General features: G+C 38.3%; 1 protein-coding gene across 3 annotated transcripts in view; it reads right to left on the bottom strand.

The window, feature by feature from the left end:
* The window catches only part of HOMER1 (homer scaffold protein 1), a 118,540-nt gene that overhangs the window by 44,630 nt on the left and 60,051 nt on the right, over nt 1-13,859 (bottom strand). For all 3 annotated transcript variants that reach the window (XM_075020552.1, XM_075020553.1, XM_075020551.1), the window contains exon 6: nt 3,616-3,772. In XM_075020552.1, coding sequence (XP_074876653.1) covers nt 3,616-3,772 — 157 coding nt within the window. The remainder of the gene's footprint in view (nt 1-3,615; nt 3,773-13,859) is intronic.

Below are 13,859 nucleotides of genomic sequence, written 5' to 3'. Positions count from 1 at the left end.
TTTACTAATCAATATGCATTACTTCCCCCCACACATCACACTTGACAGAGGATATGCTATAGCTTGCAGACAGATGACTCGGGCACCAAAACTTGTATATAAACCTAAAGCATGTAAGGAGTGAATACCACAATTATATTATATATAAATCACATAATACATTAATAAATTGAACTAAATATAACAGCTAATGTTGGCAGTACCATTCTTCGTTTTGGAGGTTGGTCTATTTTATACAAGACTATGATCTTCTAAGTGAGCCTATCCCTCCAATGCATACATATCTACACACATTCTTCTTCCCCAGTGGGCAACATGCTGTGAGAGCCAACTCTTCCATATAAAACAACAACTACATTACAACTGAACATGCAAACTAATTTCCAGATTTTTCTTTCTCCTTGAAACCATTTTTTCTATGAGTATTTCTAAAAATCCAGTCTATCCAACTTTTCTCACCAAAGTTTCTTTTGGATCAAACCCCATTTTTCTTCTGAACTGGCAACAGATGGGAGTTGCAGCACAGCAAATTTCAATTAGGTAAGATATTAGGAAAAATAATTTGACAAGGGTGGTCAAACATTGGAACAGGCTGCCCAGAGAGGCTGTGGGATCTCCATTTTTTAAGATCTGATTCACAGCCCTGAGTAACCCGATCCAGCCCTGGAGTTGTATCTAACTTCAAAGCTGGCCCTGCTTTCAGCGGAGAGTTGGACCAGATAACCTCTGAAGTTCTCCTCCATGCTAAATTATTCTGTGATTCTGTGAACTAAGGATGGAGTTCATTTCATCTGACTAAAAGTATGTCTATAGGACTATCTAGACAATTATCCTATGGAGAAAGACAAGCACTTAAAAATTCAACTCAACACCTTAGTTTTCTTAAGACTGGGACACTTACTCTTCATGCTTTTGTCTCTCTTAAGAATTAAAAGAAAAAAAGATGACCATCTTAGACTTGATATATAGCTTCTACATAATCTCAGGTGAGACAGATTCCAGTTTGAGCAACATTTTTTGGATAAACTGCAGCAACAAGTTTATACTGAGCTTAACAGATAAACTGAACAGGAAGATAACACAATACAGTGACTTAATAGTGCTTGCTACCACATGTACCATAACCAACAGTCTCCAGTTCTGCCATTTCAACAGCACATTTTCTATCTGCGTTAAGAGAGAAGCATCCAACTTGCAGGTTTTTTTTGAAATGGAGCACTATTTCAATTTTAAAGATCAGCCTCAGCATGCAGGTTAGAAGAGCTCTTCTATCACACCGTATAGATAACAGATTAAGATTGATTTTTTTTTTCATATGATCTGCATACTTTTGCCTAGAGTTTGATTTATTGGGTTAGCCAAGTCTGTATTTTAATTCCACCAGAGGGCAGTACTCTTGATGAACTATCCTCTTGTAATTTACAGGCATGCCCAGAGAGACATAGGCACAGAGGTGTTCCTATATTCTACATGAGATATCAACAAGCCCCAAGGTCACAGATTACAGAAACATTTAATAAAGGCATGTAAATGGTGATCAAAAGAGCATAGTGTAGATGATCCCATGTTATAAGACCTTGTTTTCCCTCAGAAATACAAAATAATTGCAGGAAATTTGCTGAGCAAAGCTTATGAAAAATCATCAGCTATTAATGAATGTAGCTACAAAGACTTGGTTACTACTTCTCTTAACTGAAGCATCACATAAAAGCAAAGTGACATGCTAAAAATTCCCATATTCATTAAATGGATTTTCCAATAACAGATTTTAAACAAGATTTGGCTAAGACCAAGAGTAACATCTTTGCCCATCTTGTCTGGTTGGGTCTCCCCATGGCAAATGCAGCTGCTGTTGTGTGTTACTTTTCTTTTCTTTCTTAGGTAAGGACTGTATTGTCTCAGCTTTGCAACAAAAGCTGTTAATACATTTTATTAGGAAGAATGATACCTCATTACGTCCATGTTTTAGCGACGAGTTCTTCGCTGTAAAGCCTATCTGGTGGTCAAATCCCCTGAACGTCTGCATTATAGTAATTTTAATACAAGGTTGCAATTTAAATAATTTTATCAACAATGACTATTATCATCTATTCACAAAGCTGGAGCACAGGTTAGAACTCCCACCCTCCTAAAGGAGAAGCTTAAATGAGAGGACAGACAAAGCCGAACTCTCTCTCTGTACAAACACACATGACAAGCTTGTGCCTGGCTGGAAAATTTCTGAAGCAAAGCAGTTTTGTCAGCAACTGCCAATTTCTTGACCTGAAAGCACTTCGCAAAAAGCACCAGTTTTAATCACACTTCATGCATTTCATCCAGCCAGCTATGGCACACACAGTTACACTCCATCAGAAATGGTCCTTCTTGCCTATTAAATCATTTGGCTGGGACTTCAGGATCCTTGCCTGCAAGTCAGTGTAGGTATAGGACAGCCCCACCAACCTGCCATTTCCCCAGGTTTCTCAAGCTCAAGGGAAATCCTGCTGCTCTTCCACATCCCCAGGTTAGATGCAGCCTGCTGAATTTCTCCCCGCCTCAGATGAATGTGAGCCTTGTTCTTCAGACTACTAACAGCCTGCAGCTGAACAGGTCCAGCATGGGTCTGAAAGAACCCTTCACAATTTGCAGGATTTAGCTAACTAAAACTGCCATACCTTGTAGATGAGTACAGCATACAAAACCAAATTAAAAGTCTGCCATGCTTGCTACTAGACCTTTCACTTCTTGTCAGCATATTCATGAAAGCTGTTTTCAGCCAAAAAAGCAATGCTTTTGTTTGTTTTTATTTTCTTTATGAAGTACATCTCCTTGATATTTTTCTAAGTTATTCTTCCCACTGTACATGTGCTAATCTTGCCTTCACTCTGTACAAAAATGTGTCCTAAGCTATGATGACAAATTCATATGGATAAACGTGAACAGATTATAGAATATACGGAGTTACAAGTGAAAAGAGAAATGAAAACATTGTATACTTGTTTTTATAATGCAGTCTTCAACCTTGCTTGCTTTATTCCTCTCTCAAACACTGTCGTTCCTTCCCCCACTGTGCACTAATTTCTGGTTTGCCAAATGACCTCTGCAAAATTTACAGTGAAGGGAACAGGACCCTTTCACACCCCTCCTGTGTGAAAGCAGGAGCAGATCTCTAATTGCATATAATGATCTTCAATCTATGTTCGGTTTTCTTTAAGTGCAGGGATGAGAGGAAGCTGTTCGTCTTTGTTATATATGGAAACTACAACAGGGTTTCTTTAAATTACAGATTTGATGTCAAGTTTCTGTGGGCTTAAATGCAAGAGGGACTGAAGTGTAATGCTATGGAGAAGGTCCCGAAACAGATGCGATGGCATCAAATGAAGAGTGAGAGCTGGCAAACATGTCATCAGGTTAGATAACTCTTCCTGCAACAATACCCTTTGCAGAAAAAGAACTGCTACAAAGGAAAGAACCTCCCAATGGAGGAACCCTGTGTGCTTTAAAGTAATCATTAATGTCTATCTCGAAGATTAATCTAAAGCCCCAACAATAAACTTACTTGTTTTACTTGAAAATGAGTGAATATAGTCACCAGTACTTCTGCCTCAAGGATGTTGGCCATTTGCCTCCACTTACCCGCTTGTGAAGACGTTCTGCTTCCTCCTGATACGCAGCAAGTTGTTGTTTCCATTGTTTTACGTTGGCAGTGGACTCCAGCAGGGCTGCTGTGAGCTTAGCGTTATTACCCTTGAGCGTGGCCAGTTCTGCCTCCCAATGCTTGCTGATTGTCGAACTGCACAGACAGAATGAGAATGGTCAGAGCCCCCAGATCTCTTCCTTTTTTTTCCTTAAAATATCTTGTATTTTTTTTTCAAAATATCCAGGAAAAATACAATTATACAAAAATCCTATGATTGAATGTCCAAATGAGAATCCGAATGCTCAAATCAGCAAAACTATAAATTCAGAAAATATAGGTATATCATTATTGGAAAACAACCTCCACCCTCCCAGTTCAACAGGGTATTTTTTTTTAATAAAGCGTTAAGGATGATGAAATACACATCAGCTTCCCAAAAGCAACAGTGTATAATTCTAGAATAAGTATATGATTAGTCACTATTTTAACATACATGTATTGTGTGAAAGAGCTTTTTTTAATCTACTACTTTATGAAATATATATTGTAGAAAAAGATTTGTCACCAACTTGATTAAAGACAGCTAATGTAGTGCTTTGGAACTACGGCTTAGTTGTCTTAATGCAAGCCTTCTATCCTTGAAAGATACTTTCTTTGTTAAATACCATATTTAATTTGTACTTGCAAACTCAAAGATCTTGAATTTCAGCACCATAATACTATTAATATGCCTTTCCTAAGTAATATCAGCAAACAGACTAAAGATCAAGGAGTGCAGAGATATTATTGCTTTATTGCAAAGAGGAAGACGATGCTGGGGTTTACTGAAGTAGCATATGGAAGAACAATCCTTGCCCACAATTTAGTTATTCTCTGAGCAAACACAGGGCTTTAATTTTCACAGGTAATTAGTTTGCCATCATCCACAGACCCTATCTTTGCACTCAGTATGCAAGGGGAAAACTTCTTAGACACATCAGGTGAATGTATTAGTATGCAAATAGCTCATTAATGTTTACTTGTATAATGCTAACAGCACGTGAATTGCACACCTATATGGATAATACATAAAGAAAATAATTCATTTTGTCTAATTAGCTTACTATTAAAGGCATCATTGAAAACCAAAGATCTGTAACTCTGGCCAAAATGATTTTGTATATAGGTTTGTGATGAATTATGAGGAATTATTATAATTAGTTATTTATTATAACAAATATATTTTAATATGCTTGATTTAATTATAAATTATTACTATTTTGTGTGTAAGTTTACAGGTTTATTTGAACTTTGTACATATGAACAATGAAACATTCTGCCACCATTTTGTCCACCAAGTTTCTTTTTTCCATTTTGTGCATATGCACAGCCCATCCCACCAAAGCATATTTCAAAAACATTATTACTCCTATAAATGCTCCTTAGGTGTTCAAAATCAACCAGCCACCAAGGAACATTCATTACCAAGTCAGATCACATCTACTGTTATGCTAAAACATGATGTCTGATTCTTCCATGCTCCAGCATTTTCTTCCAAATATGCTGCTTCATCCCCTTGAACAGGAATACAAGTTCCTTCACTAGAGGAATAGTGGTTCTTTCAAATTGCTCTAGCATTTCATGATCTATTCAACTATTTAGAAGTTCATTGCTGGAAATCTTAAATCTTAAATGACTAAACTAAAATAACTATAATCATACTTTATCAGGGAACATTGACTCACATATTAAAGAAAATTAGAACAAATTTCTGTAACAATGTCTACTCTTCTGTTTCTCTAATCAGATTTACTTTTCACTTATAGTAGCACAGCAGATCAACAAAATCCATAAAAAACATGCTAAAAAAATCTAGTTCATTATCATATTCATAATATATTACTTAAATTAATCTAGTTTCGTATCTGGTAATACACAATGACTTCCCAACTATTTAGACTTATCCTGTTTCTTCTTACAAAACTCCGCATTCTCTGACAAATACAACTATGTGACGGATATCATATCAGGAAACACAGAACCAACTACATGAATTTTTTGTTTAATAAAATTGTAATTTCATTAAAATAGCCCATAACCAAGCCTATCAGTGCTGATTTAGTTTTTTCAAATACTTTGTTGACAAACTAAAAAAGAAAAAAAATAAAGTTACGTGTTGTGGATTATTTTGGTTAAAACTGGATTTATTTGGATTTAGACTGATTATTTTAGGACCAGATAAAAGCACACCTATAGCAGTCTGTTCTAAAGCTAGACTAAGAGTATCTGCATTGATGCCTATATCTGTAGAACTACGTTAGTTCAAATTTATCAACACTTTCAGAGTAAACAATGAGAAACATACAGTTCAGACACAATGAGAATTCTCACTTGGAAGAGAAGATGTTGGGACTAACAGCCGGGAGAGGGAACACACAGATCCAGAAGCTGAAGGACACGTGTGGAAAATTCAGAGGGCTCCCTACAACTGCTAGAGCCCCTGGACAGAATTTTGATGGTGGAACAGCTGCACTACAGACCCTCAGGATAGGTATGGGAAGGCTGCACATACTCATGCTCTCTAAAACCTTTTATTTAATTCCTGCCTGAAAGACTTTTTGCTAAAAGGAGTTGATTTTGCCCTCAGTGCATTAGATTCTATCACAGGATATACACACACAGCTCTGTCAGGTTGTCTTAACAGTTCTAAATACCTAAACCAAAACCAAATAATTCCTCATGTGTTCTGAGATTATTTGCTCTAGGAAGCACATGAAATATGAACTCTTATGCAGGGATCAAAGTAATCCAAACTGCAATGCAACTTCTACCAGAACACCTTCCAGTTTTGCACTGCAGTACAAAGAGCAAAGCTCTATGTATACGTTGGGGGACACAGACATAGACATTTGCAGTCCTGTGGTGCAAGAATTCAACCTGCATACACGTTTTGTTTTATTTTGAAAGCCATCCATCCGTTCGCTGGCAGTGTCACAATTTTAACAGTTACTTCTTCAGACCTGTCAGAATTAACATCACTGGCTGCCTGACACACTCAAAGTTTCAAGACAGTCCTTCAAAAAGTGAGACATCCTTAAATACTCCTGCTTGTTGCCTGTTTCTCAGCATAAAAAGCTCCACCAAACTTTTAAAAATACCCTAGCAGAGAACAAAGCCTGGTCACTTCCCTTGTGAAACTTCTGAACATCTGAAAGTAAGAGAACAAGCTGTTTTGCATAAATCACTACATTAGGGCCGAATACAAGAGGGAGAATGGGCCTCTAATGGATAAGAGCAAAAAATGAGTTTTATTGACTCAGCAGATCGTGCTGTTTAAAAAAAAAAAGCTTTCATAACAGAGGTTTAGGTCTGATTGCACAGAAAATTATCTTTACAATGACAACTGTTCACGGATTGTAAGCACTTGTTAGCAAGCAAAAGGTCAAAACTCTTTCAAATCTCCAATCCTTGGTGATGGCCATGGTATCTGGTACATGTGTAACATCAGACCTCTCCAGAGCCAGAACACTGCATGGTGCTCCACCGTCAAGGCAAAGGATTCACAGTCAGATATTTAACACCTAAAGCCTCCAGAACACTACCAAAAACCACTCCTAGAACAACTGCTGACTGGTATCATACAGCCTAACTGTGACACCCCCTGAAAATTAAAGTAGGAGTCAATGATCTTGCATACTTTTAGGCATTCTGACCAATTAACATCAGGCCAATCTGCTTTCTCACTGGGGATTAGTTACAACCCCAGTAAGTCACCGAGGAATAGCTTTGCTATCTGTCCATCTGTGACCTGAATAGAGTGCCAGAGGCTATAAATGCATGATTATCTTTCTCTGCAAAGTAGGTCACTTAAGGAAAATTAATCCGAAAAGCTCCAGTCACCACATTTAGCCAGTTGGAGAAGCCTTGTGAAGGCAGGGGGCGGGGAGCACACATTAATGAGTTGCATTCAGAATTAAGTTATTTTGAGAGATGCCTTCATGAAACAAAGAAACAAAAGCAGTTCAAATAGAGATGTTTTCTGCTTTTTGAATCAGATTGCTTATTGTTTGCCAAGTTGTATGACTACCAATACTATAAAACACAGCTTAAGCTTTATTTCAGATTTACAGAAATAAAATGTGTGCAGAATTCTGTTTTATTAATATTTTATTGGTTTTAATATTGGATTCATTGCATAAAATGCATTAATTTAAAAATTTGATTTCTTACTATAGCACAGTCACAGTTTCAAAGAACTACCATTACTCAAGAGCACATAAGTTCTTTTCTTCAGGTGTCACTGTGATCTGCACTGCAGGTGTATGGTGAGCAGTGCTGTCTTGGGATAACAGAAATGAAGAGGAATTCAGCTGAGTAGAGAATGGAGCACTTTCAGTCCAAAATCTGACATCTGGTATAGTAACTAAATACATAAGTCTTGACAAATATGAACAGAATAGAATCCCTGTAGCTGCTGCCCAGATTATAAATAGTGGCATGGGTTGGAAGCAGCCCAAGCGTCTGGAGGAGTGAGCATTAACAATCAGCAGGAGAGGTATGTCAACCAGCTGGTAACAACGCATTAGCTGTGCTGGCAGCAAGGGGTGATCCTTTCTGACAGCCTTGCTGGCGAGCCTTACGGAGCAGCTCTTCATGCTCCAGGAAGCAAAGGGGGATTGTCAATGATTTGGTTCTGTTACAGTAGTATCCAAGAGCTCTAGTGAACTCAAGTAGTGCAGCTTCTTCTCTTTGGAAGTGTAAGGCAAGTGTTTGGTTTATGTAAAACTCCCTGGTGCATTTGGGAAGGAATTCTGCACAAGGTCCTTAGGAAATCCTCCATATGAAATAAGCTTCAGATAATGCTGAGGTGCCAGACTGGAAGGGTGACATCTCTGCAACAGGTTACACTTGCTATTACCTATATTGGAATGATGTGACTGTCCTATTAGATGGAGATGTTGACTCTGCTGTCACAGAGGATGAGTGCAGCATCCCTCAAGGTACTCCTAAAAGCTCACAAGAATCACAAGAATCCTACTCTCATTCATGCTGAGAATGAGAGTTAAGCTCCTCACTTCATGTCCTGATTTGGAAGAAATTTTAAACAGGCATTTTGGGAATTTCACCCCTTTTCAGAGATTTCAAAAGGCATCTACTGTGGCCATTAAATGTGTAAAATTACTTCATGATAGAAAGGATTTTGAACATGATGGTTTTAGAGTTTGTCATGCTGCTAGTCCAAAGTACCATATGCTCTCAGTAATGATTCAGAAATTTCTCCCTCTCTCTTGAACATTCAAAGCAAAATGGAAACAGAAAGGGGTTTTGTCATTTATTTAATTAGACATAATTAGGAGTCCTAGAATGAGTGGGAAGCTAAAGAGCGTGCAGTGGAGTGGATCAGGTCCTACCTCACCATCCCAGGAAGGGGCAAGAAAGAAAAGTTTTGAGTTGTTCTGCCATTTTAGATTTCGTACAAAGCTGTCTGCTTGTACAGGCCCAGTAGTTTCAGCCACCCAAAAGACTCTGAACTTATGTGTATGAGGGACACAGTCATCTACACTATAGCTAATAATTAAAGACCAGCAAAAGAGGAAAAGCTACGGTAAGAATGACAGCTTTTGTAAGAAGAAAACTTAAGAAACAAAACAAAATTGCTGCTTTACAGCTACTGCTTATTGTCTTATCTGTAGTTGTCATTAACTGGACACATACAAAAGGAAGTCTTATTTGATAAACTGGAATTTATTAAAAAAGGGTAAATCCTCTCAAAGTTATAATCAAGAGATAATTACCAGGAAATTGCTTTGAGTTAAATATTTTGAGTGAGGCCAATGAAAAACTAATTAATATTCAAAGAGATCCTTATCCTTAATTAGAATATTCAGAAGAATTTTTAGCAAAAGAGGATAGCTCCCCTGGGGAGAGAAGTAGGAACGTTAATGGACCATGAAAGATGTGTTCTTCCCTTTGGGATAAGGAATATCTACATGATCTCAATGGAGTTACATCAGCACAAAATGAGAGAAACATAGTTGTGAATCAGCTCTTCAGACTGGTTAGATGACAAATTCAATCATAGCAAAAAAGATGAAGGAGGCCCTTGACGCACATCATACTTTAAGTGAGGTGACTAATAACAAAGCCACACACAACTACTGGAAAGTGAGAAAGGCAGCGGAGTGGCTGAAATCAGCAGGTGGGCGCATGAGTTCTTTGAGTCTATCATTCTCTACAACTGTTGAAGGTTTATCCCACTCCAGGATATATTGTTTTGTTTTGCACACCCCTTTGCTCAACTCAGAGCTACAATATGCTTGAACTCCTGATTTCTATGTCAGTATAGAAGACAGAAATGCAGAAGCTTTTTCTGCAAATTTGGGCAGAGGGGTGCTTATGGAGCTATTACAGATTTCTCTTTCAAGGTGTTTTATATCATAATCATGATCTTCCACTTTCGTTTAGCCTTTCAGTTTGACCATCCTCCCAGATTATGAATCATCCAAAGTACCCATGCAGACCATGGACAGAGGAAGAGTTGCCTTTCCAGTTCTGTTACGGCAGACCTGTTCTTAGGCATCTCTTGTGCTATGCTTTATCAGCTCACTGGGGAAGGGTCAATACCTTCACAGACTTGACAGATAAAGATGATCAAAGATGTTGAGTAATGGTACACACTCTTTCCACTATGTAGCAGACCACTATGCAATGCAAATTGGTGGCTACACCCTATTTAGTTCCACCACCTAAATCCAGGTTCTATATTTCTAATACAGCCTTCATTCATCACAGAGCCCACAGAAACCACCACAACACAGACTGCCTTTCAATAGGGAAGCTTACCACTGAGGAATAGACTGGGTATTAAATTCTTTTTAAGGAAGAAAAATTTCACAGAAATATTCCCTATGGTAATCCAGCACAGTATTCCTGCAGAAGACAACAAAGTCAGAGAAAAAAATGCCCAAGTATGGTGGTGTTCACTGCTTATTTAAACACTAAGAGACAATGGCAACATAAGAGCTCCTGAAAGGCACTCCATGGGATGGAGACAATTGGATATTGACACAAAATTAATGCTTCAGCTATGGTCCTTATCAATGAGGGACTTAGAACCCAGTCCTGATCCAAGTTAAAGTGGGGGACAAAGAGAAAAGTCACTCTTCCCCACAAGAAACAATGAAGCTTCCAAGCTTCTTGAATTGTCTGCTAGTGTACGCTGGATGTGGTTACACAGGTGACATTTAAACTCTATTTCTCATTAAACTTACACTGCTAAGAACAGTTTTAATGCATGTCTTTTGTACAATGTAACACAACGCAAAAGACTTGTATTTAACCTGAATCATCACAGTAGCACTAAGAAAATCCCTGCATTCTCTGAAGAGGCTCAACTTTTATTTTATTCTTTTAAAAAGATCTCATTTTTGACTTAGTCATTTAATTATATATGGTACAGAGACACTAGATTATCTCATCATGAAGGCCACAGAACATAAACCAACATCAGTAATTCTCTTCTAACTTCCAGCCCTTTGCAGGAGCAAGCATAGCTAATTAATTTCTAGCTTTTTTTTGCACTAAACATTAAAACCTTCTATACCTAACATTTATCGCATACTTTGAAAAATTAAAAAAGATTTGCACTTGCTCCCTTACTGCAATTGCTTAATGGTGTCACCGCAAGTATTTTATTCTCATGCCTGTGAGACCTTGCAGACCTAAAATTTTATCACATACTCTGAAAAAGTAAAAAAAGATTTGCCCTTGCCCCTTTACTGAAATTACTTATTGGTATCACTGGAAGTAGTTTATTCTCATGCATGTAATGTATCTCATATTTTTCACAACTGATACCAAATAAGTATTTTTAGTGCATTAAACACTAGGCATAATGCCTTGCTGTTGCTATGGTGCTGAATACTTCAAATATTCCAACAAATCTGCATTTTCAAAAGCAACCTAAGTTATTCAGGAACTTATATCCCATTTTCTAAAATGACGAGGTATTTGGCTGTGAAGAAAGTCAAATTTACTTGTGCTCCTATGGCACTTAATCACTTTAGGAAAGCAGTTAGATGATGTGGTTATCGGCAAGTCAGATACCAGGACATGGTGACCCTGACATTAAAATAATCTGAAGTATGACCACTTTCATTCTGGAACTCATTCCTACACACAAGAATTTAAAGCAGTTTAACTGTAAATTCACACTTTGAATTAGTACGGATTAATTTTGCTGAGGCCCCTGGCTAGACAAAACCCTGTGTTTCTTTCAAAAGTCCTACCTATGACAACAATTTGAGTATGCACTGAACCAGTCCGCACTCTGTCAGCAATGTAACAGAAGAGAAGAGAAGAGAGTATTTGAGTGCCCTACACTTCTGTCACCTGGGCTCTAATTTATTGAGTGCTATTGATTCTAAGAGTTTCACTGAATTGTGCTCTCAATTACACCTCAGTGAGTTTGAGAAACTTCCCTAGCTTCAGCACAAAACGTTGCAGTGGTAAGGACAAGGAACAACTTTTCCCAGCGACCACACATCCGCCACTAAGTAAAATGGGGCCAAAAAGCCCTGAGCTTCTGAAAGCCATATGGACTGGGGAGTTTGCACTCTCCAAACACTGCCGTGGTGCATGTCAGCTGGCCAGACAGACCAGCACAAACTGGCACAGTTTTTACACAGTCAGGTTTAGCACCCTTCCATCTCTACAGTCCTCCAAGGCTTTATGTGGTCTGCAACCCTCCCGTGCCCATCTGAAACACTTCTGGACATGCAAAGCACATCCAAAACACTTCTGGACACGCAAGGCACATCCATGCTTTTGTGCAAGGAGAATACAACTCTGGTGGGTGGCAACGCAGCCCTCAAATCATTGCAGGTTATGTGGAACTGGAAAAGGACTCCATACAAAACAGTAACTGTGTCTTACAGCTGCAAGGACACTGCACAGTGCAGAAGAGATCCAGCATCATTGCTGTAACACGTGGAAATGGTTCAGCCCAGAGCCCACCGTGCCAAGGCCCGTTTTATTTAGCTGTATAGATGTGGCCCATGAGGCTGTTGCAGCTACAGGTCGATTCTATGGAGCTCAGCAGAGATTCTCAGCTTTGCAACAACAGAGTGAAGACAGTAAGACCTATGCTCTGAGCAGCTGCAGCCACATGTAGAGCAGTGAGGTGGCTAAAGGAACCTCTCACGACCCTGTAAATCTGACATACAACAAATGCAAAGGGGTAGAGATCCTCAGCACAAACCTCTGCCTGCATTTCCAGGTACTGTCACAGCTTTAATTGGAGTGTATTGCACCTCTGCTGAAGACACCAGCTGTTATGAGCGGCTGAATGTGAAAGATTGACAAGTGCCTATATTAGATCTTAGTTGAACTTTCTGTTAGTGATATCACAGGATAGCTCAGCCTCTAAGACCCCTTAATGGTTCCTCTCTTACCTTCATAGAAAACACTGAACTCGTCAGAACAATCATTACAGCTGCAGGGCCTCACAACTACAGTACCAGCAACAGAAAGACATTCTATAGAATGTCCTAGAGGAATACTTATACGTGATTAGGCAGTTTCATAAATATTCTGAATCATGACTGTTTGGCCTTCATCCAGCTACTGCATTAGCTTATCTTACAATATCAAATAATAACTACTGGTGTAATTAATTTTTGCATCGCAATTGCCAGTTTGCTTACTCCAGTAAATAGAACAACATGCATTAATCGCACAGTTAGCACTAGAGGTGAACTGTCAGTTTACATGCTGACAACAAAATAATTTTATACCATTAAGGGAACAGAAGCTATGTGAGAGCATGGCAAATTTTATTAAGTTTCATTTATCTCCTGTGATAGACATACAATTACTTAAGAGTCAATAGCCTATATATAAAGCTCAAACTAAACCATCTATGGAGCTGTCAGAAGTACTCTGAAGAACAAGGAGTAAGTCACACAACTATATGATCACAGCAAAATATTTATTGACTGTACAGGTTTGAACAAAACAACTTGCAAGTGAGTTGCAACACTTTTAAGTGGATACTGTAACTCACATTTTTTCCCATCCCAGCTTTTTAAGAGAATGGAAGTATTAAATTTGCCTTTTCTAAAGCAAATCTGAATCCAAGGAAAGACTAAATTTCTTGCACTACATTGATCCTAGAGTCAAATTTACTAAAAAGAGATTAAATGGATGAAAAAAAAGATTAAATTTAATACATGCGAAGTCTCTGATAGTGGCACTTCTTCTG

Source organism: Buteo buteo, chromosome Z (assembly GCF_964188355.1).
Source record: "Buteo buteo chromosome Z, bButBut1.hap1.1, whole genome shotgun sequence".
Taxonomy (NCBI): Eukaryota; Metazoa; Chordata; class Aves; order Accipitriformes; family Accipitridae; genus Buteo; species Buteo buteo.
This window is presented reverse-complemented; position numbering and strand designations above follow the sequence as displayed.